Here is a 26585-nt window from a genome sequence, read left to right on the forward strand (position 1 = left end):
GGTTTTTTGGTAATACTTACAACAGTACACGTAATGTCTTGTTTAACCTTGAACCTGCTCTGATTACGCAGTACAAGATTGCTTATATGTGTTAGAAATTTACACATCTCAAATTCAGGATTACTTTAGAGATACACTGAGCAGAAACAAAATGTGCTAAGGTGCTAGTTAAAGGGTGACTTTTAAATCAAAATGTTCAGTGCAGTGCCTGTATAAATGTGGGACAAACTAAGATGCTGAAACTACTTAGCAGACTTTGTTTATAAAAATAATTTGGTGAAGTGTTGAGTTAAATGAAGTTGTCAGCTTGTTAGAAATGGGCTGAATGTAATTACTCATCACAGGTGCATTCTCATGGAGTGCTATTTGCACTATTCATTACTGAAAGACTGGCTAGGAACTAATCTCTAGGACTTTGGTTTTACACAGGAATCTCAAGTATGGCAAAAATATCTTAAAAAAAAAAAAAAGCTTTCTCAAAGCTTTTAATGGATTGCAGAGAGAGGAAAAACTCCAGGCAGTCTGCAATAGTAGCAGGATTGTACACTCATGGGAAAAATCTCCATTTTGGAAGAAGATACTTGACCAGTATTAGAACGCTTCCTGGAATTATTTAATGACCAGAAATGTGTGGACTTGAAATGTGGACTCATAAGCAAGGAGCCTGTTATCTTCTGTCTTTACTCTCCTTTTATAGTTCAGATGAAATACTGCAGGGCAGATGTAGTAAAAGCTGTTGCTTGCAGCATTTGTAGTTGGATATTGTGTTGTGGAGTTAGCTGAACAGAATGAATGAAGACACTCAAGGCTGACGTACTTGAGACTTAGCCACCTTCTTACTCCTCTTAAGAACAATTTTAAGTGGGACCTAAAGATTTTACTCTCAATAAGTAGTAACAGTGTCTAGCATTCCTGAGTAGAACTATAATGATAGGTGTGCATAGATGAAGCTTCTGTCTTGGGTGTTTAGGGGCAGTCTGATCTGTTTAAAATACACTGAGCCAGACTAAAAGAGTACTTATCCAATAGTCTTATTGCAGAGACTGAATAGAAATGCAATTGTGTGCTCAGTCAGAAGTACAGAGATGTAGGATAAGACAAGTTGCTATAAATAAACCTTGTGTTTTGCTGTGAAATGAATTAATTTCAAATGGGTTTTGCAACAAAAAGTACTTTGTAGAAAAAACTTTTATAGCACAGCTGCTGTAAGGAGTCCAGAAGTAATTCTGTGATGCAGTGTGGGAATAACATAGCAGTGTTCTATTTGTATTTCTGTAATACTGGTTTTGATCTTTGTAATACTGTTTTGCTTCTGACTAAAGTGTATTTTGTCTGACAGATTGAAGGACTATCCCCAGTATTGTCAGCACTTGGCTTCTATTAGTCACTTTATACAGTTCCCGCATCATTTACAGGAGGTGAGTGTGTTCATATTAGCACACTGGCTTTCTAAGATTTTAAATTCTTTTGAGCAAATTACTGGTTTCCTTTGGAAAAATTCACCTGTCACCAATTTTAGACAGTGTACGTCCACAGAATCAATGCCTTTTCTTAAAGATTTTGCTGTGGGATGGGGTAGGCAGGTGAAGGTGGTTATCTGATACCTCTTCTGTTTCCATAAATCTGCTTGGGTTGCTTGTGTTGAAATAGCTACCTGAACATAACTGCACGATTAACCAGTGCGCACAGCCACGCACAGAGGCTTTAAAGTGCTTCAGTGGATTTATATTCCAGTCCCTTAAGGATTTGGAGTTTTCTTCTAACATAGAGGGCATTCAGCTGGGTTTATACAGTGTCATACTCAGACCTGCTAAAGTAATCCAGATAAAGGTGAGAAAAATGTCATTCCTGAAGGTTTGATCAGAGAAGAGGAAATACCGTGTAGTCCAAGGACTAAAAGCACTGTTGATCGTATGGTGTCTGCCTTGAAGGTGCTTTCATTGGTAGAAATACAGAAAAGCTAATCCTAGTGGCAGAGCTTGAGAGCATCATCTAAATAAGGGAAAATGTTCCCCTCCAGCATGAAGGTAGAGAGGCTGTCTACCCAAAGCTGCAAAGTCCAATAGCAGTCTGTTTCACTAGCAGGTTTCAGACCGTACTCCTTAAATGACAGTGTGTTGTCTGATGGTAAAAATTCTGGGTAAATGTATTACAGTGGGGAAGAAACTTATTTTCTACTGTGGAGCTACTTTAGAAAATGTAAAAACTAGTTGGATGCTTCAGAACTGTATTTTTTGCTTATTCGTTGTGAACTTTGGGCTGGAGTGTTTCTATGTAGCTGTAGGAGTCCTTGATGAAGACTTCTTACTTGCTTTGTAGCAAGCTTCTTGATACTCTCATATTTCTCTTAGCCTCTTTCCCCTCTTTTGCTCTCCTATCCCAGGCCTGCAGGGGTGGGGGATTCTGAGTAGTGCTCTGTAAAATTTTAAAGATGTCCCTTGACACTTGGCATCAACCTGTTGAGGTCAGAGGTAGAGCTTGAGGCTCCTCTCCAGTAAGAAAGTAAGTAAATAGTGACCAGACGTGCTTTATAAGGGTATCCAGTTGTAGTTTGGAGATTCCCTTAATGGTGTTAGTGTCAAGTATTTTAAAGATTGTTGGCAAACCTTTATACTGCTCATGCTAAAACTCAGCCCACATTTCTGTTGCGGTGTGTGAAGTTTTGTATGTGCTTGTTTACCCTGTTTTAGTACATAGAATATGGACAGCAGTCGAGAGATCCTCCTGTGAAGATGCAGGGTTCAATCACCACCCCTGGAAGTATTGCACTTGCCCAGGCTCAGGCCCAGGCCCAAGTTCCAGCAAAAGCTCCTCTTGCTGGCCAAGTCAGCACTATCGTAACCACCTCAACCACCACCACTGTTGCAAAAACCATTACAATCACCCGACCGACTGGAGTCAGCTTCAAGAAAGATGTACCGGTAAGCATTCTGTGGCTCCAGTGTCCTTACTGGAGAAGCAAAGGAATTAAGTTGCTGGTCTGGATTGAGGCAAACAGAGGCAAAATCTGATTTAATTTCTATTCTATGTGTTTTCAAACTGTGGTCCATATTTTAGGTCTACAGTATATGATATTTTCAAATATGACCAACTTCTTGTAGATAAGGCATTTTTGATCATGGAACTGTAGAATTACTATGGTGTCAAGTAGAAATGTGTTTTTATTGATACTTAAATTATCAAGACAGTTGCAGAAGCATTGTTTCTGTTAATGACTTGCAGTAGGACTCTTGAAATAGTTGGCAGCTGCTATTCTGCTTGGGACTTGAACACTTACTGCACACTGAATCACATTTGACCTAGCAGTTTTAACTGCATTATGTTTTTCAGATCTTTAGTCGCTTAAAACATATTGCTGAACTGCTAGTCAGAGTTGTTACGGGGTTGGCAGGTTGATAGTATTGGCTATTCCACAGGAAGTGTTGGGGCATGCGTGTTCCCATGTGTACACTGTTGGGGCACACGTGTTCCCACGTGTATGCTGAGGATGCGTAGAGCTGTTACTGTAGGATAACTGATGCACTGTAAAGTCAAGGCTGTCCTGCTTCCTGGTACTGTCTTTGTATAGTTCTCTTCAAAGAAACACCTCAAACTAAAGGAGGCGAAAGACAAAGGTGTGAAAGCGGTGTGAACAAATTGTGGGGGACAGTTCATAGTGTAGCTATTAATGTCTTTCACACCTGATTGTCATGTAGAAAGTCGTTATTTTGAGGTGCTTATATTGTCCAATTTTAAACTCAAGTCCTGATGGATATTCTTTCCCCTTAGCTGCTAAAGCCCTTGGGTTTAGGCCTGTAGTTGCAGGGACATGGGTCACATTCTGTTGACTTAGTTGGAGTGCTTTTTCAGAAATGACCCTCTGGGATTTCTCCATCCCAGTTCAGCACTGAAGTGCTCCTGGAGACTCACTACTGTACAAAGTACTGCTCGCTATTGAACTGTGATTTTCTCCAGGCTAGTGGTGTGTGCAGGCTGTTAGCCTAAAGAGAGCCATTGCAATGGCACCTATTATATATGAACCTAAATGCTAGAGGTTTTTTGCACAGCAGCATTCTTCTGCTGACTATTGATCATTGTTTGTAGAGTAAAAAAAATGACTTGGCTCTGTTAAAGTGCTGCTGATAATGAATCGGAGACAATAGATGTCACCTGATAAAGCTCTAGTCTTTTTTCACTTGACAGAACAGAGCAAAAATTTCTTTTGATGTCTCCTCTAGGTTATTGTTTATTCTTAACTTCTTGTTCTCCCTCCAGCCTTCCATTAATACTACCAACATTGATACGCTGTTAGTAGCCACAGATCAAACTGAGAGAATTGTGGAACCTCCAGAGAATGTCCAGGAAAAAATTGCTTTCATCTTCAATAATCTGTCTCAGTCAAATATGACACAGAAGGCAAGTATGGAAGAACACTAGTAAAAATATTTTTTATATATATTTCTGGAAATCCATTCCAAAGTGGTGGGTGGTGATGTTTCTGCAAAAATTCCGAAAAAATTAGGAGGGAGCACACTGTAAAGAAATAGTAGTTTCCACCACTTTGTGCTTGACCCTCTTTGGATAGAGAATTTTTCAGGGAAAGGAGAGATGGGTAAAAACTGTTCTTAATCCTTCTTTCCCCTAGGAGTTTCCTTGTTTCTGTATGGCCAGATCCTTTGTACTAAAGTATTACATGGCAGTAATGCTTTGTTTTCAGGAAAGCACTTCTAGTAGATGCCCAGAATAATTGTTGAATAGTCCTTTCTGATGTTTTTATCATTAGAAAGAAGTGAAAAATACTGATGCAGCTTTCTGAAAAACATTAATACAAGTTTGAACAAACATTCACATAATAACATTAAATATTGCAAGGTCAAGCTGAGGCACTCTTGCATTTCAAGCTGAAATTCAGGGAATCTTTTCTGAGCTAGTAGAAATCTGCAGTACTGCTGCCACCTGTGCTATCTGTCTTGTGGAGAGGCAGCTTTAATGTAAGATGCTGACATTTATTTTGCAGTTATTTTGTAAAAAGCTGAGAAGCAGGGGAGAGGTAAACTGTTATGTCTTGCTGATATTATGATTCAGTCCTCAGTGATTGACCAGATCTTTGGATAATGAGACAATGATTTCAAAGCTTTTTAAAAACAAACAAACAAAAAAAACCCCTCAACAAAACCCCACAACCTTAGTGTTAAAAGCAATTGACTGACCATGACTGTGTTGGTCAGAGTTGACCTCAGAAATTTTTGGTCATTTCTCATATTTTCTGTGGCGTGGTTTTTCTTTGGTATGGAGACAGGTTGAAGAATTGAAGGAAACAGTGAAAGAAGAGTTTATGCCTTGGGTATCGCAGTATCTTGTAATGAAGAGAGTCAGTATTGAGCCTAATTTTCACAGCTTATATTCAAACTTCCTTGACACGCTTAAGAATCCAGAGTTTAATAAAATGGTTCTAAATGAAACCTACAGAAATATCAAGGTGAGTAATGCAAGTTTTCTAATACTTAGGTAGATTTAAAGATTTAGAAGTGTGCTATTCTCAAGCTGTTTGCTTACTGTGTTGCTGATGTTCAAATATTAAATATCATTGAGATATCTACTTGCTAGATTACAATTGAACTAGCAGGTTACCTCTGAATACTAGGATTCTTCTGTTTTCAGTCAGGAATGTATCAAAGATCTCATTCTAATTGAATGAGAGGGCAAATCTGCATTTGAATTCTTTTATGTAGGTGGACTCTAAATTTGTGTGAGGCTTGCAAATTATAACCATGGAGAAAATTGCTTATGGTCTAGTTCTTTTGTGCGGGGAAAGTGTAAAGATAAGAAAAATCACACTCTCTGCTGTCAGCGAAGAATAAAGGGGAAGGGGAGGGTTTAGAAAGTGGGGGGCATAACAACCAACATTTACTAGAGGGCTGAGATAACATCAAGGGGAGGAGGAGGGAGAAGCAGTAGCCCAGAAGAGATGAACGAGTGAAACAAGTTTCTCGAGCACTATTTTTAAACCTGTTGGTGGAACTTCCTGACCACCATGGGTTACGCTGTAGTGCAAAAGAATCTCCTGGCTCTTCAGAGCACAGCTGACCTTGCTCTGTTCAGCTGATGCTCCTCTGAAGCAAAGGAACAGAACTAACAGCAGAATACTTGTGACATGATTCAAGCCTTGAAATGAGAATTAAATGGTTTCCCAAGAAGTGCAAACTGTAGCCTTCAGGTCTGTGGTGAAGTATTAAGAGAAAGCATTGCCTTCACAAGTTATGTTTACTAAGTGAGTAGTCATTACAGTCTGGACAGAGTAAATGGTAAAGTCTGGAGAAGCGTAATCCTCTCTGTTTTGATCCTCTTGAAAGAAAGGAATTTTGAAATTGTTACAGGGCAGATTTATGGGGTGATACCTCGAAGCGAAGGCTGCTCTTGAGTATCTCTGTAATGTGACTGAAGCTCAGAACTTAATGTTCTAAAACTTTGTCTTAAGTCAGATCAGCTGTTGGATTTGGTCCTGAGTCCGATTATCTTCCAGTTGTTGCTAGAGTTGCTTGTTTTTTTCATTAGGTGCTGCTGACGTCAGATAAAGCTGCAGCCAACTTCTCGGACCGTTCCTTGTTAAAGAACCTTGGTCACTGGCTGGGAATGATTACACTGGCTAAAAATAAGCCCATCTTGCACACAGTGAGCGTCTGTCTTTATAGATTTGTTTGGCATGAAGTGATAGCTGTTGTGCAGTAGCATAGACTCTTTGGGAAAATTTATTACCTTACTGGTGGTGCTTTTTTTGTGTGCTAAGTACAAAGTATGATTCCAGAGTTGATCATTTAAGACTTCTAAATATTTTTAGTATCAGAAAAGTTAGTAGTTAAGCTCTTGCCAAAATAAATGAATTAATCCTATGCTTAGCAGTCTGTAAAATTCAAGAGCTGTCTTGACTCAACCTTACCAATATGTCCTGTAAGGAAATAGCGTGTAAGTGGAATTTTTGCAGTGTACTTGCTGTTTTCTCCACCCTTTTCCCCTTTTCAATTGTTGATGGTATTTTTCAGGATTTGGATGTGAAATCGCTACTACTGGAAGCATACGTTAAGGGACAGCAGGAATTGCTTTATGTAGTGCCATTTGTTGCCAAAGTCTTAGAATCCAGTGTCAGGAGTGTGGTAAGTGACTTTGCGCTGACAGAGTTATTGCTCAAGTGGCAAAATAAGTCTTGCAGAAAGTAATTAGCTTTTTTCACAAAGTGAAAACTGGTCAAATTTCATGGAGAGAAAGAAAAGACATGTAAGGGCTTAAAGTGAAGGAGTTCTGTTTTGAGGGAAAGTACACGGCCTGTGCATTTTTGTAGTCTAGGTGGTGTTAGGTGAACTGTACTGTGGTATCCTTGAACAGAACGCTATGGAGAAATGGAAGGGTGCCATTGAAGAGGTTCTAAGATCTATTTATTCTTTGATTTTTATTTTTGTAATTCCCCCTGCCCCCCCTTTGACCTCGATCAGCTCTTTCTTGTCAGTTCTGCTTGACATTGAACTGATCTGTCAGAAGGACCAAGTCATTGTGTTTCCAGTGTAATGTTTAACTAGCTTCCCAGTGTAGTTCCAGTCAAACAGAATACTGAATTCAACCCTAATTGCAGCTGTACAAACTTTTCCATGCCTGTGTGCACAATAGCTGTTCACGTTTCAAAGATTTCCAGTCAGAAGTTATCCAAATGATTCAAGAAGTTTGTGTAATACTGCTGTCCTTTCTCTTGCAGGTCTTCAGGCCTCCAAACCCATGGACAATGGCCATTATGAATGTTTTAGCTGAGCTACATCAAGAACATGATCTAAAAGTAAACTTCTGTTTTTCTTTCCTATATGTACTGAATGTGAGGTTTTCTTGACGTACCAGTCAAGAAGGATTTTGTGAAGGACCAGATTTCACTTCTCACTACTTTAGCGTGGGGAGAATTGGGCGTTGCTTAATTTGGTAGAACTTGGATGAAACTTTTCTTCTGTGAGGTCAGCATGCCAGATAGCTCTGTAATCCTCAGTCACTATTAAAGTCTCTCAAAGGCACGGGGTTAGAATGGGAAGCTTGGGAGTCAAGTGGCCCAGTAAACGTTTCGGGTATTTTCCTTGTGACATAACCTAAAGTGGAATTGTTGTGCAGTTGAATCTGAAGTTTGAGATTGAGGTGCTCTGCAAGAATCTTGCACTAGACATCAATGAGCTGAAACCTGGAAGTCTCCTGAAAGATAAAGATCGTCTGAAAAATCTGGATGAGCAGCTGTCTGCTCCAAAGAAGGATGTGAAGCAGCCAGAAGAGCTACCACCCATCACAACAACTAGTAAGTACATCACAAATAGAACCCAGAACCACACTAGACAAGTGTTAGTAAGACAGGTTATGCTGTTGCAAAGAAGAATGTGAAGCTACGTACCCTACTGTAACACTGCTGAATGCTTGGGAGCGCAGAGTTTGGAGATGGGAAGGGAATGGAAGCCATTCTGAGGACTAATTCTATATATGCTGTGTGTATGTAGAATAGCTACTCCGTAGGGGTGAACAGGATGATCTATTAACAAGACATCAGGGGCTAAACTGTATCGTAACAAACAGGTCTGTTAAAACGTGCTGAAGCCAGTTTGGGAAACGAGATCATTGGGAAAATGGAGGATAAAAATTGCTTCATAAGTTTAGGAGGCTTCGTGATCAAACTTTTATTTCTTGGTCACTTGCTGACTTAAATGAGAATTACATACTTCCACTGTAACCACTTGCTTTTCAGTAATGGTTCAATACAAACATTCTTGTGTTCTGTAGCTGCTTCTACAACTCCAGCTACCAGCACCACTTGTACAGCCACGGTTCCTCCACAGCCCCAGTACAGTTATCACGACATCAACGTCTATTCTTTAGGAGGGTTGGCTCCACATATTACCTTAAATCCAACGGTAAGTTTTAGAGCTGATTTGGTTTGCTAAAAGAATTCTTGCCACAAACATTGCCACAGATCTCAGCTGGCAGGAGCAGCATTTTATAAGTTGAAGTTATCGGAGAATCACTTTCCCAAAAGTAATGGGGAGGGTGAATGCTAACAAATCACCAGATGGAGAACTTTAGGGATGGTTAGTAGTTACTTTAGCTAACAAAATTTTAAGTAATCTTTTGCTGTGACATTTACATTAGTATCCAGTTTATTTTGGACAGTAAGCGTCAGTTGGGATAGCTGCTATCAGGACTTAAGCTTAAAAGGAACTTCTGTGCTCCTTAAGAATGACTTAGCTGTTAAGTTAGTCTTTGTGTTGGCGCTCAGCTGCAGCTTTGGAAGAAAAATAGTCAGATGTCTCGGTTTCAGAATTATCAAACAGATATTGTAGTAGCTGCATGTGGAACACAGATGTCTAGGGTAGATGTGATTCTAGTTTACTTCATTCTCACTTAACTTTCCTAATCCTTCTCCAGATTCCGCTGTTTCAAGCCCACCCGCAGTTGAAGCAGTGTGTGCGGCAGGCGATAGAGCGAGCGGTGCAAGAGCTTGTTCATCCGGTGGTCGATCGGTCCATTAAGATTGCCATGACTACTTGTGAGCAGATAGTCAGGAAGGACTTTGCGCTGGATTCAGAGGAGTCACGAATGCGTGTAGCCGCACACCATATGATGCGGAACCTGACTGCTGGGATGGCCATGATTACCTGCAGGGAACCTTTGCTGATGAGCATAGCTACCAACTTGAAAAATAGTTTTGCTACTGCACTGAGGGTAAGAGTTGCATCATCTGAAGCTTATTTCCAGCTTATAGGTCTGTAGACATCCAGCATTAGCAAATCAGTTCTCTGAACTGCAGATTTGTTGGTTAATTACGTGGCTTAACTAGTGTGGAGATGAATTTAGTGGCAAGTCTCATGATTCTTGTGGAATTACAGTGAAAAAACTGTGCTGAAATAACAGCTCATGTCAAACAGTCTTAAGCCCGTAAGACGGGTCTTACATGTTGTACGCAAACTTCCTGACTGCCTTTTTCTATTGCCCCAATGTTCTCTCCACTGCGATCACATCACGGAAGCCTTGAAGTGCTTATCTTTCTGTGGGTTTTGAGGTAAAAATGGTAGAGTGGGGAGGACTGAACTGATTCTGGGACTTTCTGGTGATGTCTTGGATTGTCTCAGCAAGCATGTATGTTTCAGGCAGGTTTTATTTACTTGTGCTTACTTAAGACTGTTCTGCACAGCTTCTTAATTCATTGGGTTTCCTAGAGGATGTTTTCAGGTCTCTTGATGAATGGACAAATTTTGAGCTGCAGCGCTAGCTTCCCCTTCTTGGCTAAATGGAACGCAGTTTGTGAACTGCCGGCCAGAACAGCAGTTGCTCCCCGGAAGGCTTGCTGTCAGTGCCAGCAGCAGATATAAGAATCTTGGAAAGATCAAGACATTGCTGTCCTTTCAGGGATTAAAAGTTAAAGGACTGCCTGCTTCTTGCTTCAGGGCATGTCACTACTTCCCATCTGTTGAGGAGTGACAGTGCAAAGGCCCTTTTGCAATGAGGTTGCTCCCTTGCATGGTAACTGGCTCAAGAGGGCAGGGTTTAATGGTCTGAAGGGTACAAAGGTTAGTAAGAATTGCATCTGCAGGTATGGGATGTCCATGATGTAACTCCTACGACTCAAACACTGTTGACCCTTCAAGTAACTTCATTGCTGAGATGAGGAAAAGCATACAAATGAATCTTACTCATCCATCTTAAAGACAAGGATGGGAGTAGGCAGCTTTAGTATTGCTTTGTTAATGTGTGAGCTGAGCCAGTGACCGCTGTTAGCAGCTGTGCTTAACAGAGCCTGGCTGTCAAGCTAGTAACCGTAAGAGAAAGCACTTTTGTCCTCTGGTGTGCAGTCTTGCTGTGTTTCATCAGATGTGACTACAGTTCAGACAGGGAGGCAAGTGGAGAAGCACTGGTTATTTTTTTGGGTGGTATGAGAAGGTAGAGATGTGATACTCAAGTTGGGGAGGCAGGGTGAACACAGACCAGTGTTACAGCTGAGCGTATCTACCAGGCGTGATGTGCCATGGAAGAAGGTGTATGGGCAGAAGTAATTCAAGTTTTGTGGAAGATTCAGTGCTAGTGTATTTCATACAAACAGTATGAAAATGTAGCAATATGTTAAGGGGTTTTTTTATCCCTGAAGATGTGTGAAATTGATACTGGGCCAGTGGTAATCAAGGAGGTTTTCTTAAGGGATAACTATACAAAATATTATGTTGCAGAAGAAAGTGCTGTACCGGACATAAAAAAATTCACACTGGCTTATTGTATGAAGTGAGTTAAGCAAGAATCTTTTATTTGAAAGAAGCAGTGTGTAGTTTTGAGGAATTAATGAAATAGGGGTAGATCTTAATGGACAAGGAAATCCAAGTAGATTGGACTGTTTGCATTTACATGTCTATTCCATTTCCAGTGGGAGTTGCTGCTTTGCACCCTGGAAAATAAGTCCACCTGTTCAGGGTTCTCTTAAAGCAGATTCCCAAGAAGGAAAGAAGAAAGAGAACCCACTGAAAAAGGCTTAGGACTATTGTTTTGCACTTAGTGATGCACCTTTATATATTACATGTGTATATATTACATCCTAGGAAGTGGGAAAACTTTCAGGCTGTGATGCAAGGCTTGCTTTTCCTACATTAGCATCTGTTGTATGCGCATACGTCTAAAGCAGGGCTTTATTTCTATGCCCTGGAGATAGGTTGGTGGAGAAGATGGAGAACCTCCTGCTGGTTTTGTTCCTTGTTGAAACTCTTTAGTGTCGTCTTGCCTACATGTTTTATTCAAAGCTATGCAAAATTAAATTTATTATTGTGTATTCCATGCAAAGAGAGTGCATTCCTAAGAGCATTCCTTTTTTATTGCTAGTGTTCTGTATAGGCGGTGGTGCGGATTTTAAGGCTAGTAATATACGGGGGAAAATTTACAGCCTTGGCTGATTATTGTGTTTTTCAATAGGCAGCCTCCCCACAACAGAGGGACATGATGGAGCAGGCAGCTGCCCAGTTAGCACAGGATAACTGTGAGCTAGCATGCTGCTTTATCCAGAAGACGGCTGTGGAGAAGGCGGGCCCCGAGATGGACAAGAGGCTCGCAACTGTAAGTATGCGACTGCTGTCTTTTTAAAAGTATTATATGTGCTCGTATATGTCCAGACTCGGTGTCTAAAATTCAGTGTGGTGCTTGGGGTTTTTTTCCCAGGAATTTGAGCTCAGAAAACATGCTAGACAAGAAGGTCGTCGGTACTGTGATCCTGTTGTGTTAACTTACCAGGCTGAGCGGATGCCAGAACAGATCAGGTTAAAGGTGAGGATATTAACTGAGCTATGTTCTGATGCTGAGCTTCTCCCCCTCCTGATAATGAAAAGTAGATGGCGCAGCTTCAGCTGAGCAATCCTGGATACTGTTAGTCTTGTCTAACAGTGCAACTGCCATTAGCTTGATTAGTCATGGAAACACATGAATATGTTATTCCAAAATGAGTGTTCATATCATTTTCCTCAATTCCCTGAGGATATTAAGAGTCCTGTCTCTTGTTCTGTGCTGTTCTTTCACTGAAGGGTGACTAGTCTGTTTTGTTGTCTTGTCTCCTTTATATTTTGTTCCTTTAAAGGACAGGCCATGTGCTCTGAGCAGAGCATTTCTCTTGTGCATGAGACATGTGTGAAGCCACTATTCAGTTATTCCTGTTTCTGGGAATGTGAGTTGCAGTTGTATAGCAAAATCGTCCTGTCAGGAGGCGTGACAGGAGAGACAGGACCTCAGTGCAGAGCAGCAGAATCCTACTTCTTGATGTCTAGGCTACTCTGTTTAAGAATGTGACTGAGCAGCTACCTGTTACACAAACTGCCCTCATTTCTTACTGCCACAGTGCTAAACAATGAGGTTAATGCCTGTTCTTTTCATTGCAAAGGTTGGAGGTGTGGACCCAAAACAGCTGGCTGTTTATGAAGAGTTTGCACGCAATGTCCCTGGCTTCTTGCCTACCAATGACTTAACTCAGCCTACAGGATTCTTGGCTCAGCCTATGAAGGTAGAGATTTCCAAACTAATCGGCTTGAGAGTACTGTCACCCTTTTGGTGAATGTTGCAGAACTTGTGTCCTTTGCTAGCTTTTTTAGTAAAGAATCGGGCACTTGTATCACTTGGAATAGTGGTTGAAAGATGCATTAGTTTTAGGGTCAAATTAGTGGCACTATAAAGCTTAAATCCAGTCTAGGGGTTTGTAACCCAAACTGGGACACAGCCTACAAGTTAGGATTACTGCATGTAGTTTTAGTAGCAGGGAAAGAGTTTATTCAAATCTCCAGGTTACTTTTGTGAGAAGATCATGGGTGATGAGCATGGGTTTTGAGATAATAAACAGTTTTTGTATGCATACTTGGTCTGCTAGAATTTGTTAGTTATTTCCACAGCTTAATTTGCTTGTATTATGCCAGCATAACTAACAACAATACTGTAGAGGTCTAAATTCTGTATGCTCTAATTTCCGAAACAGAAGAGCAAATCAGTATTTGAGTTTCACAAATACAATCCTAGCAAAAATCACTCATTCCCACTTTCTCTTAAGCAGCAAGCTTGGGCTACAGACGATGTAGCACAGATCTATGACAAATGTATGACAGAACTGGAGCAGCACCTGCAGTCCATTCCACACACCCTGGCCATGAATCCTCAGGCTCAAGCATTGCGCAGCCTCTTGGAGGCTGTGGTAGTGGCTCGTAACTCCCGTGATGCTATTGCTGCACTTGGGCTACTGCAGAAGGTGAGTGTTAACGACTCTTCTCCTGTAAGTAAACAACTCTGAGTTTATTACTCATCTGGCTGTGGATTGTCTTGCTGGTCACTGTGTATCTTTGTGCATCCTGTGGAACTTGCTTGGTGAACAATACTGAACAACTGCTGTCTTTGGAAGTTCGGTAAGCAGAATTGGAAGAGGGCCATGGCGTTCGCTTGGTGTCTTCTACGTGCAGTGGCTAGACTGCTGTGAAAAGAAGCAGGTACAGGATCCTGTACTTGGGGAGCTTTGTTCAGATGTGGCAAGTAGATGTTGCACTCCGGAACTCTTTGATTTCAGGATGATTTGGGGGCTTAGAAGATGTTTGAACTGCCCTCGTAGGTGGATAATATGGAGCATAGTGCTGCGTTTGTAGTGGCACACTTGGGGACTGTATTTTGCAGTGACTGAAAAATGAGTATGCATGGTGGGTTGATCCTGGCCAACAGCCACACATCTACCCAGTGCTTGCTCATGCTGCTGTCCTGCAGGACAGGAAGAAAATAGAGGGAAGGCACGATGACTTGTTCATTCAGATGATGATGGTTTAGTAAGGAAAGGAAAAGCTGTGTGCACAAACAAAAGAAAAATAAAAATCACTGCTTCCTATCAGCAGGCAGATGTCTAGCCGCTCCTCGGAAAGCTGGGCTTCAGCGCATGTTACATGTGCTTGGGAAGGCAAATGTCATAACTATGCCCCCCTTCATACTCCTTTTCCTGAGCTTTTATTTCTGAGCATGATGTCATATGGTATGCAATATCCCTTCATTCAGTTTGAATCAGCTGTCCTGGCTGTGTTGTTCCCAACCTCTTGCCCATCCCCAGCCTACCCACTGGTAGAGTGGGGGAGAAAAAGCCTTGATGCTGTGCAAGCACTGTTCAGCAGCTGGCGGTGTGCGGTCACCGGTGTGCAGTCAACACCATTTCAGCACAAATGCAGAGCACCAGCACCAGATGGGCTGCCATGAAGAAAATTAACTCCATCCCAGCCAGAACTAGTAGACTATACCAGGTAGGGAGTGTTGCAGTGAGCTGAGCTGGCATCAGCGCCTCTGTGGCAGAGGTGGAGAAAAATCCATTTGAGTATAGGCAGAAGGATACTGAGCTGTCTGCATGAGGATCCAAGAACAGCAGCAAAACAAAAGTAACTGGAAGCTGGAGGAGAGGTTCTTTGTTCCTGACTGATAGTGCTCGTTCCTATTAAAGGCTCTAGTCCTGACTAGGACTCAGCCAGGTAGATTGTGCTGCCCCGTAAAAGACTCTTCTCCCATTTGCTATAGACTAGCACAGATGCATCTGAGTGCTGTGGCTTTTTGTCTAGAGAACTTGATAGTTGACCTCTGGCAGGTTCTGTAAATCTTCTTTCATGTAGTTTTTTCATGAGCCGGATGCAGAATTGCCTCTGAGAAGGCATTGACGTACAGGAGCTGCAGCACAAACTAATGTGGTCTTTCATACTAGGTGCATAATAAGGGCAGTGGGGCAGAGAGATTGTCGACTTGTTTGTAGTAGACCTGGTAAAATCTCACGTAGCCTTATCAAGGGGTCAGCATGATGACTTGATATTTTTTTTTTGCATGTCTGAGTCTTCTGGTGATAACTCTTGCTGATCTAATTTGCAGAAGATTTGGAAGAGGACTTGTTTTTTCCTCTGCTAACAGGTTGCATCTATTCTAGGCTGTAGAGGGCTTACTGGATGCCACCAGTGGGGCAGATGCTGACCTCCTGCTTCGCTACCGTGAGTGTCATCTGCTTGTGCTGAAGGCTCTGCAGGATGGCCGTGCGTATGGATCTCCGTGGTGTAATAAACAAATTACTAGGTCAGTTGTGAGACAATAGGAACATTGATGTAGTTGTCATCATCTTTTGGGAGTTACTGTGTTATTCTGAATCACTTGCCCATTACTACTTTGCATTGCTACAATTTGGACAGACAACAAATAACTAGCTTTTTTGGTCAAAATTAACTAGATCTTCTAATAATGCTGCTTCATCCTAGAACAGGATAGGAATCTCTAATGGAATTAAGCATTAGAGATGCTCTGGGGTTTTTTTTCTCATTATATGGAGAATGTCTCTATATGCTGTCACAAACTATGTGACATGGCATATGCCTGCGGCAGAAGCACTAGTGCTTCAGCTAGGCAGGTGTGCCACTCTCTCCTCAGAAGAGAAGCTTCTGATGCTGAATAAACTGAAGGGCTGTTGTGAGCAGTTGTGTGGGGCAAAAAATGCTTGAGGCTGACTGTTCTGAACTCAGACATTACCTTAGAGACTGCTCTAGGCTTCTTTTGGAGCCGAGTAATGAATCACAGCGAATGGCACAGTTGCTGAAGTATTAGATTTGAGTTGCTTCACTTAAACTGTTGTTTAAGTACGCTTATTAAAAAAAAGTCCAATTCTTCAGGTGCCTGATTGAATGCAGAGATGAGTACAAGTACAATGTGGAAGCTGTGGAGCTGCTAATCCGTAATCACCTTGTTAACATGCAGCAGTATGACCTTCACTTGGCTCAGGTAAAGGGAACTTGCTCTTTTGGGGAAGAGTTATGGTCAGTCCACTGTAAGATAGGTGGTTGAACCTTTCGTTGCCTTTTTCATGTTGACAGTCAATGGAGAACGGCTTGAACTACATGGCTGTGGCATTTGCCATGCAGTTGGTAAAGATCCTGTTGGTGGATGAGAGAAGTGTCGCTCACGTAACAGAGGCAGATCTGTTTCACACGATTGAGACACTCATGAGGATTAATGCTCATTCCAGAGGAAACGCCCCAGAAGGGTGAGATGGAAATACTCTGTGATATGACTTGTCTTGTGCTCATATATAGGCCACGTCTCATATCATTCAATCGTACAGCTTTATGCTTTCTCTACGCTGCAGTCCTATGTTAAACTGTCACTCTAATGTGATTTTATGTCAAAATAGAGGCAGCTGCAGCATGATGTCAAACTGAATGCTTGAGCAGGAAAATCTTTGCCTCAAAATACTGTGGTACTGAGCAATTTGCTTGAATTCCTGCTTTATCTCAAATTTAGGCAGTATTCTTACCTGTTTAAAGTTAAACTGTCTAAGCATTAATGTGATTATTTGTTAATCACAAGCAATTCACCAAATTAGGCAATCCTTTCTATTTAGACAATTTTCTGTTTAGAATCTATGAAGCAATCAGCCACCAATCTCACATGGCTTGTGTATCCACCAGCAGATAATTGGGCAGTGAGTATTGCCACAGCATCTGGAAATACCTGTGGGACTTGCAGGTCTTCTGTTACTGAGGTGGAAGCAATTGCTGCTGGGTTTGAGAAAGACATGGATTGGAGCTTGGAGAACTCTGGATTGCTGTGAGAGCAACCAGCTGGTGATGGTGGCAGTCCCAAAACAAAGGTCTTTTCCTCTGCAGTTAGTGTGGGAAGATGGTCTCTGCGGTATGACTTCCACTGCAGCCAGATTTAATGCCCCAGTCAAGCTGGTTAGCACTGGCATCTTGCTATCTCAGAGCTGTTTAGGGCTTCTGAAGTCTGCAAAAAGTTATTTGTAGTGCTTGTGGTGCTTTGTTGCAGCATGCTGCTCTATGAATTGGAGTGGAACTTCAAAGCTTGTCTGACTTCAGTGTTCCTTCTTTCATCATAAATGTACCTGCTTTCATGACTGACTTTTGCTATTCCAGTGAGGACTGGAAGATGGGAAGACTTGGTCTAAGAAATAATTTGCTTTCTTTCAACTATATTTGACTGAGGTCCCAGTTCAGGTACCTTCAGGGGAGGAGAAATTCTAACCCAGCTCTTGCTCTGTTGAATTAGATTGCCCCAGCTGATGGAAGTGGTCCGATCAAACTATGAAGCAATGATTGACCGTGCTCACGGAGGTCCCAATTTCATGATGCATTCAGGAATTTCCCAAGCCTCTGAGTATGATGATCCACCAGGTCTGAGGGAGAAGGCAGAATACCTGCTGAGGGAGTGGGTGAACCTCTACCATTCAGCTGCAGCGGGCCGCGACAGTACCAAAGCGTTCTCTGCGTTTGTTGGACAGGTAGAGCTTTTGGAAAGAAAGGTGCTTTTTATTCAACATAAGTAGGGTGTGATGCCCTCCATTTTAAAGCAGTGTTGTAACCCATGTTAGGCATCCTTTTGAAACTTTCAGGCATATGGCAGTTGACTATCAAAATTTTGCCTGCTTTTGATGGTAAAGTTCTGTAGAAACCCCTACCCTTCACCAAATCATCATCTTCAGATATGTAGCAACAAGCTGTCATTTCAGACTATGAGTTTGGGGATAAGTCTGGTGGGAAAAGAACTTCAGCTGAATCACTGTTGGGAATAGTTCTGAAATGCTGTGTGTAATGAAGCTTAACTAACATTGCTCCTTACAGGTAACAGCAAAAGCTCTGACAGCCTCCAGAAGGAAATTGCTAATAGATAGAGATGCAGGTGAATTGTTCCAGACTGTGTGAACAAGGGAATCCTTTTTCTAATGGGAATCATTAGAGTGAGGGGAAAACTTGAAGCTAAAGTATTGCCTAAATTGAATCAGCCTTCAGTGTTTCACTCCAGGGCACCTTAACAGGTGTGATGAACAGTGCACATCTGCCTTCAGGTGTGACAGAAGGGAGATGCCGTCAGTAACCCAATGTGTCGTAACAAACTCCCTGTGTACCTGCAGTCATCTTCCTGAAACTGTTCCTGGCAGCTCCTTGACCGCAGCTGCAAGGAAGCCTCTGACATAGTCTATTTGCATTGCATTCTCCTTACATTTCTGCGTTAATACAACAGAAATGCTGCAGATTTTGCAGCTACTAAGGAAAAGAAGTTCAAGCTACAAAGTATGCATAGAGATCTTGACTGATGCAGTGATTTTTTTCATGTGACTTTAGAGTCCTTGTGTACTGGCTTATAGCCAGCTTTCTGTTGGTCTGATTTCTACTGCACAGCATCTTTTTTTGAATGTTTTTAATGGGTCTTGTGTTAAATCTGCTTTTTAAGAAAAAATTCTTACCTCTTCACGTGACCTCACTCTTTTTATACCTTAAAGTCTGCTTCTAAAGCACACTTCAGTATTTTATACTCATAACACTCAATGCACTTTTATCCTGCTTCACTCTTATCACGCTTGTTTGTTTACCTTTTGTATGTATTTGATCAGATTTGAAATAGCAATTGAAATATATCAAAGTGCAGTGTTTATATATATTTTTTTCTTTACAGGCTTTAGCTATGGGTTCTGAAGGAGTATTTTGTAATAACTGCGTTAAACAAGGTTTTATTGCTGAACTTAAATAACCATAATTTTGGCTGTTTAAGTGTTGCTTCCTTTCCACTAGTCTTTAGGACAAGGAGCATAGAATTTTGAGGGCAGATACGTGAATTCCTTTTTTAAAACAAAGAAAATTTCTCCAGAAATACTAGGAGTTCTCCAAGAGGTAGTGATTATGCTGTTTATATAGCTTTATGTCTATGCAGGAGGAGTTTAGAAGTAAGGTGCTTTACTCAAAACCCAGTATCTCTCTCCTGTAAGGAAAGTTCACTCTACAAATGCAGTTTGCACTACAGAATGTTGCTGCAAAGTAGTGATGGTTTCAGAGGTAGCAGGTGAAGTCTGCCCTTCCCATAGCTGGGTGGGCTCTGAAAGGCCCGACAGACTGAACTGCTGCTGCCTCTTGCTGTCCTTTGTGCAAGGTCAAGTGCTGGTGGCAGAACTGATACTGAAACAGGCTCCTCAGCTATGCTGATGGTTGAAAAGAGTTGGGATCAAAAAGACTCTATTTGGGAATAAATCTGCTACAATTGTGTTGCCACCCTCATGTTGCCTTGACAATACTCATCTTGGGGAAAAGCAGCAGAGATAGCTTGCTACCCATCTCTCTTGAGAGTGTGGTAAAAATAAATTGTCCCAGGCAAGATGGGTGCTTTGTAAAGTGTGTGTTCTTTGAAATAAGTTGTAAGAGAAACTTTCTGTGGTTACAGTTCTGAGGGTGATTTTTTTTTTTTCCCCTTTCCTGGATAGATGCATCAGCAAGGAATCCTGAAAACAGATGACCTGATCACTCGCTTTTTCCGTCTTTGCACCGAAATGTGTGTTGAAATCAGCTATCGTGCTCAGGCTGAGCAACAGCATAATCCTGCTGCCAACCCCACTATGATTCGAGCCAAGTGCTACCACAATCTGGATGCCTTTGTGCGACTTATTGCACTGCTAGTGAAGCACTCGGGGGAGGCAACCAACACAGTTACAAAGATCAACCTCCTGAATAAGGTTGGGGACCTTTTTGTGTACTTGTTGCATTTGGTGTATGTTACATAACACTTCCAATAACTAGCATTTTTGGCTTTTACTGGTGGTTAAAGTGTTACCTATAGTCTGACTTGCGAAGTAATTCCTGCTGTCACCACTGAAATGTCTTGATCTCTTTAGGTTCTCGGTATTGTGGTGGGAGTTCTTCTGCAAGACCATGATGTTCGGCAGAGTGAGTTTCAGCAACTTCCTTACCATCGCATTTTCATCATGTTGCTGTTGGAATTAAATGCTCCTGAGCATGTGCTGGAGACCATCAACTTCCAGACACTCACAGCTTTCTGGTATGTATTTGAGATGGGCCGCAATGCTCATCCTTTTCTGCTAGGATCCAGATTTTTCATCTAAAGCCTATCTGACCATTCCTTTGTGGTGGCTTAGTCACATTTGGAATACCTGGTTCTCCTGTAGACTGTCCACTTGCTTGTCTTAAGGAGGATGACTGGTAAAACCCAAGATGCTAAAATGCCTTGCTTTTAGGGCTGTGTATGTTTTCCCTCAATGTTATGAAAAGCAATCTTATTGCTGTGCACTTCTAACCTGCTCTAACTTTTCTTTCAGTAACACATTTCACATCCTGAGGCCTACAAAAGCTCCAGGTTTTGTTTATGCCTGGCTGGAACTGATCTCCCATCGGATATTTATTGCAAGAATGCTGGCACATACACCACAGCAGAAGGTGTGGCTGCAGTTTATCTCTTCTGAATTAAAAAGCTCACACGGATGCTTATCTGGTGTGGTGCTGTTTCACACCTCTCGAAGTGCACTAGTAGCATGGCTGTTCTGTTTTTGTTGTCTTCCATATTCACAGTAACCTAACTGCATGGAGGAGAGTCTGTGTCAATAAAATATGGAATATAGGGTGAATTGAATTTAATAAACATGCCTTTGTCAAAGTCTGGGAGAGCTGTAGTCTAGACCAAATACTGTCGGCTCAGTGTGGCATGTTGAGTGTTCTAGAAATGCCCGAGGCATATGATGTGCAGCTAAGGCCCTTGAAATGAGCTGTGCTGCTAGATCTAGCAGTAGGATAAAACTTCGATCCAGGTTTATATGAAGACCAACCTAGTTATAGTTTTGAACTTAAGATAACTGCTCTTCATGGCATGTTTTCCACCACCTGTTTTTTTTTTCTTGACAGGGTTGGCCTATGTATGCCCAGTTACTGATTGATCTTTTCAAGTACTTGGCTCCTTTCCTTAGAAATGTGGAACTCACCAAACCTATGCAAATTCTTTACAAGGTAAAAAAAAAAGTCAGCTAATAGATGCTACTTCCAACCAAAGTTGTCTCAAAGTAGAGGTATTCTGGTAGCAAAATAGGATTTACTCTTCTTTTATAACGTATTTCTTGCAGTTAAATGCAAATCTGGTGTGGGACAGAAACAGGCTACCTTCCCACATTAATTTCTTCCTGTTAATGTTAACCACATGACATAGGACAGCTCTGCAAGCTCTCGGGCAGTTTCAACAGTTACACACCTCTTTTATATTCTGTTTTCTTTCACAGGGCACTCTGCGTGTGTTGCTGGTCTTGTTGCATGATTTCCCAGAATTTCTCTGTGACTACCACTATGGATTCTGTGATGTGATCCCACCTAACTGTATTCAGCTAAGGAACCTGATCCTGAGTGCCTTCCCACGGAACATGAGGCTTCCAGACCCCTTCACCCCCAATCTAAAGGTAGGGCTTACTTTAGTGAGTTTGATAATGGGAAGCTTTAATGTTCCAAATACTTTATCTTGGTTTTTGGTGGAGACTCTGGAATTCCGGTAACAGTTTAACTGATACTTGAATTAATGCAACCATTCAGAACTTAACAGGTAATTTGAAACTTAAGTGACAGCAGCTTGGAGAACAGCATTTTTAAAGCTTTTGCATGGAAAACCAGAGGGCTTTTCTTTGACTTGATGGCGTCCCTAGATCTGACAGGCACACGGTGTTAGACCGAGGGCATCTTTATCATTTTACTGTCTTGTTTGTTGCTGAAAAGCAGACTGCTTAAGCAGTCTTTGTGGCTTTGCTGTTTAAAAGTTCAGCCAACAGTTCTCATCTCAGTTTTGTTCAGCTTGTGCTGAATTGTATAGCTTGTGCTCCACAGGATGTGACGACTGGAGTTCAGTTAAGTACTTGTTGAAGTGCTGGTGTCCAAGCTTTAGGTAATTGTAAATACTTTTTGATGAGAAACAAGGATGCCATCCTATTTTAATCAGATAAACCGCTATTCTGAAGCGAGCCTCTTGCATAATGGGGACAGACTTTGAGAAGTGGTCGTGCTACCTAATTAAATCTCTGGGCATGTACCAGTCTCCTAATTGTGGAACGATTAGGAGCAAACTTTCTCACACTGCTAAAGCATTGGCCTGTTGTTCTTTATTGCCGAAGCTATGCAGGGCGATGGGAGCGAAGCTGCAATACTCATTCAGTTAGCACTTCTTGAGACTGAAGAAGGCTGTTCTTGACTCGTGTGGATGTTTGTGCTTTTTGAAACTACCAAACTGTCTTGAATGTAGATAGGGAGACTTCAAAGGTGGTGACTGAATTCCCCTACGGCCTTGAATTTTTATCTTCTACTCTCAATTCTTTGAGACAGCAGTCATCTAATAAGTTTGCACATGAGACCAAGTTTCTTCTGAAATCTGCAAAAATCTAGTGTTTTCTTTTCATTGCTGGTAGGAGAAAGCGATCGACAGCGGTAGTTGATGTAATAACGCTTACAGATCTGCTTTTGCAATTTGTTCCTGTAGGGATTGCTTATGGTTTAGCTGACTGGGGTTTCTCTCAACAGGTGGACATGTTAAGTGAGATTAACATTGCTCCACGAATACTCACGAATTTCACTGGAGTAATGCCACCTCAGTTCAAGAAGGACTTGGATTCCTATCTCAAAACCCGTTCTCCGGTCACGTTTTTGTCCGACTTGCGCAGCAACCTACAAGTGAGTGGCTGGTTTCTGAGGATGCAGAATTTAAACAGTGTGGGACAAGTGATCTCCCTCCTTTCTTGCAGGAATTTTGTTGGTGTGTAGCAAGCATGTGTTCCAGGTGGTAGAAAAGCCTCTGAAAATGCACACTTCTCTGAATATTTCCTCTACCACTCCCTGGCAAGATGTTTAAGTCTGTGTGTTTAGTTGCAGCCAGGTGGGATTTAAGGAAAGGGGAATGTTGACTTTAACAACCCTAAAACGATCTAATTTACAAGCAGTTGGTTTTATCTACATGAGCTGCCAAATGCTCGTGTAAGTGAAAATGTATGGTTATTTAAAACTTCTTCTGCTTGCCTGTCTCTAGTGCACAGCCTTGCAAATCTTTAGTGAAGAATGTAGTCAGAGCCGATTGCATCAAGCTTGCTATTTTTGTCCTCATTTGGTGAAGTCTTGTGGCTTCCATCACATGACTCCAGCGCCGTTTACCCAGGCATTGTCTGTGACTCAACAGCTTCTATTGAACTTGATTGTGTTTTTTTAGAATCTGATTACATTTTGACTCCAAATGGATTCATTGTTATAGAAATCTGTGGATCTGCTTAGGGGTAAAAAGGCAAATTAGCTAAAGCCGGGTTCAGAATTGTTAGCCAACAACATTTCATACATTGCCTGGCTTGGACTGCAAGAGACTTCAGGACTGAAGTTGAACTTTTTGAGAAAATTGCTCAGACTGAAGCATTCCCAGAAGTGGTATGCATTTCAGCCAGCCTCTAGCACTGCTGGTGAATTCAGATTGCCTTTACCTGATTTTTTTTTTTTTAGGTAGGGAGTACAAAAATTGTCTGTTGGGTCTGTCAACACTTTGCTGATGCTTTTGAATATATATATAACTGCTGTATTGGAAAAGGGTAAATGCCAAATTGAATTTGCGGATGTCTGAGTGTGTTGTCTTCTGTATAATCAAGAAGATACTCGGATGCTGTTGTTGTACATGCTGTACCTTCGGTCACTGGAGGAATACAGAATGTTAATGCTTTTCATATCTTTGCTATTAGGTATCAAATGAACCTGGCAACCGCTACAACATCCAGCTGATTAATGCACTGGTGCTCTACGTAGGTACTCAAGCTATTGCGCACATTCACAACAAAGGCAGCACACCCTCTATGAGCACCATTACCCACTCGGCTCACATGGACATCTTCCAGAATTTGGCAGTAGATCTGGACACCGAAGGTGAGCTGGAAACACTTTTAGTTCATGCAATGTCAAATTTAACAGCAGATTGTCTGTTTGACCTATCAGATATACAGAAGATCATTTCATGTAGCTGCTAGTGAATTCACCATTAAGTAATGCTAGGTTAGAATAGTAAACTCTGAATACAGGGACAATACTATAACCAAATGTTCAGGGTATTTCAATGAGAAATAAGTTTAATGAAGAATTGAATTCTTACTACCCCATCAGCTTGGGTTGGTAAGGCTTTTTCATATCTTGAGTTGTTGGTTTTGTTTCTTATACCCTCATAAGACAGGCTCACAAAGCTTAATCTTAAGCAACACTAGCCGCTTCTTTATTCCTTTTTTTTGTGTGTGTAAGGGAAACAGTAGGTACTCACTGTTCCTCTTCTGCAGGCCGGTACCTTTTCTTGAACGCAATTGCCAACCAGCTGCGATACCCCAACAGTCACACCCACTACTTCAGTTGCACCATGCTGTACCTGTTTGCAGAGGCCAACACTGAGGCTATCCAGGAGCAGATCACCAGGTGAGAGGGAAGGAGTTTAACCTGCCACCGTTCAGCTTTTCACTTTCCTTCCGTGTGTGTTTTGGATCTTTGAGCTCTAACGGCTTTTACTTTGGGATTTCAGGGTTCTCTTGGAAAGACTGATTGTAAATAGGCCTCATCCCTGGGGTCTCCTTATTACTTTCATCGAGCTGATCAAAAATCCAGCATTTAAGTTCTGGAACCATGAGTTTGTTCACTGCGCTCCAGAAATTGAGAAGTGAGTATAACTTACCCATAGGAAAAAAAAAAATCACTCAAATGATACATCCGAAGATGCACCTTGACTTTTTGGTGCTTCATAGTGGAAGCACCGTTTGCTGCTGTAAACACACCTAACGCTGCTTTGCTTCTGTGTTCAGGTTGTTCCAGTCAGTTGCACAGTGCTGCATGGGGCAGAAGCAGGCCCAGCAAGTCATGGAAGGGACTGGTGCCAGTTAGACGAGCTGCATCTTGTGTTGTAAGCGTGCCAGCCTGGAGGTCCCCATCCCATCGACTGACAGAAGACTCCGTAAGGCTCCTCCTGACCTTCCCAGCCCCTTCGATCGGGTAGACGCAACAGACCCTGGGTGAAAGTCTTATGTTGGGCACGTTCCAAAGTTTGAAACAAAATTTTTTGACTTTTGGCCAAAATATCAGAAGATGCTGTGAATATCATTTTGAACTAGTGTAAATACAAGGAACCAGAAACGTTTGTCCGGACTTTTGGGTTTGTGCAAAATTGTGTAAAAGACAGGTGGGTAACTGGTGCCTGTCCGGCTTGTAATAAAGGGGCAGCTGCTGATGCCAAGCACTTGTCTGGGGCAGACCTCCTTGTCCTGACATTCCCAGACTCCCAAAGAATATTGAAAAGCCAGTTATAATATTATGTAACTTATTTTTCTTTATGTGGATGGGGGACCTTGAAATCACTAAGTTGTTTTACAAAAAAAAAAGTGGATGTGTTTGGAATATGGGAATACTATGGAGTAGGGGAGGGGTGAAGGAGGGGTTAAGGTTCAGTGTTGCTTTTCCCCCACCCTCATCAAATGCTGACAGACAGCAAGTGGAGTGGCAGGCAGAGGATGCCTCCTTTCTGTTGGAAAAGACACACCTCAGGCCCTTTGGGAGGGTCAGCTGTTTTTAGTAAAGAAACCAGAGACCAGGCCTATAGCTTTTTCTTTCTTTTTTTGTTTTTTTGACACTTGTAAATTTTTTGAAAGGGGGAGGGGGTAAATCTAGACCTTTCCCCATCCCACCACCCTGTGACCACATAATATAAGTTTGTAAAAAAAAAAAAAACCAAAAGAAAAAAAACACAAAAAATCCCAAAGGACCAATACAGCCCATTTTGTAATGATTTTGAATGTTTTGTAAAGTATTGGTCCACGTGTTGTATTTTGTAGCCTTTCTAGTTCTTGGGCTTTAGTTCTCCCACTTCTTGTATGTATGCATACTGTAGTTACACATTAAAGTCATGACATGCAGCACGTGCCACTGTGCTTATTCTGTCCAGTCCCATCCTGCCTGGCCAGTTGATGTCTTTCAAAGTCTGTTCCGCCCATCCAAAAACTGCAGTTTCCCAGTGTGTTTTGGGCACTGCCTAGCGAAAGCAACTGGGTTTGTTTTCTAGCATGAGGTCAGAGGGGAGAATTGTTCTGACTAGATAGGGACTTGCTTTGAAATGCAAAAGGACAGAATTTTGTGGAGATAGAAATATCTTAGTGGCAAGTTCAGGAGCAGAGTTTGTCTCTGTCAGAGTTTACTAGAAGGCAGACTGCTTGCAGTGGAGGGACATGGAGCACAGACAGCAGATCAGCTTCATTTCTAATGACTTGC

The 26585-nt window shown here is 41.8% G+C and overlaps 1 protein-coding gene and 1 non-coding gene across 14 annotated transcripts in view; both read left to right on the forward strand.

Annotated features, from left to right (window-relative positions):
• Positions 1-26233, forward strand: part of CNOT1 (CCR4-NOT transcription complex subunit 1) — a 59069-nt gene extending 32836 nt beyond the window's left edge. For 6 of the 13 annotated variants that reach the window (XM_054840303.1, XM_054840307.1, XM_054840306.1 and 3 more), the window contains 28 exons: positions 1340-1418; positions 2691-2921; positions 4255-4395; positions 5279-5458; positions 6535-6651; positions 7020-7130; positions 7724-7801; positions 8122-8299; positions 8776-8906; positions 9418-9714; positions 11944-12084; positions 12187-12291; positions 12899-13018; positions 13556-13750; positions 15440-15582; positions 16170-16278; positions 16371-16540; positions 17563-17815; positions 19766-20014; positions 20174-20337; positions 20615-20732; positions 21195-21296; positions 21563-21736; positions 22842-22991; positions 24035-24215; positions 24617-24749; positions 24853-24987; positions 25130-26233. In XM_054840303.1, coding sequence (XP_054696278.1) covers positions 1340-1418; positions 2691-2921; positions 4255-4395; positions 5279-5458; positions 6535-6651; positions 7020-7130; positions 7724-7801; positions 8122-8299; positions 8776-8906; positions 9418-9714; positions 11944-12084; positions 12187-12291; positions 12899-13018; positions 13556-13750; positions 15440-15582; positions 16170-16278; positions 16371-16540; positions 17563-17815; positions 19766-20014; positions 20174-20337; positions 20615-20732; positions 21195-21296; positions 21563-21736; positions 22842-22991; positions 24035-24215; positions 24617-24749; positions 24853-24987; positions 25130-25208 — 4264 coding nt within the window. In that variant the 3' untranslated portion in view covers positions 25209-26233. The remainder of the gene's footprint in view (positions 1-1339; positions 1419-2690; positions 2922-4254; positions 4396-5278; positions 5459-6534; positions 6652-7019; positions 7131-7723; positions 7802-8121; positions 8300-8775; positions 8907-9417; positions 9715-11943; positions 12085-12186; positions 12292-12898; positions 13019-13555; positions 13751-15439; positions 15583-16169; positions 16279-16370; positions 16541-17562; positions 17816-19765; positions 20015-20173; positions 20338-20614; positions 20733-21194; positions 21297-21562; positions 21737-22841; positions 22992-24034; positions 24216-24616; positions 24750-24852; positions 24988-25129) is intronic. The other 7 variants (XM_054840311.1, XM_054840313.1, XM_054840312.1 and 4 more) reach the window with 3 other exon arrangements.
• LOC129212513 (small nucleolar RNA SNORA46) lies at positions 5973-6111 on the forward strand. Its single transcript, XR_008579194.1, has one exon. It is a non-coding gene; the product is annotated as a small nucleolar RNA SNORA46 (small nucleolar RNA).
• Positions 26234-26585: the final 352 nt, after the last annotated feature.

The sequence above is a fragment of the Grus americana genome, chromosome 13, assembly GCF_028858705.1.
Source record: "Grus americana isolate bGruAme1 chromosome 13, bGruAme1.mat, whole genome shotgun sequence".
NCBI classification, from domain to species: domain Eukaryota; kingdom Metazoa; phylum Chordata; class Aves; order Gruiformes; family Gruidae; genus Grus; species Grus americana.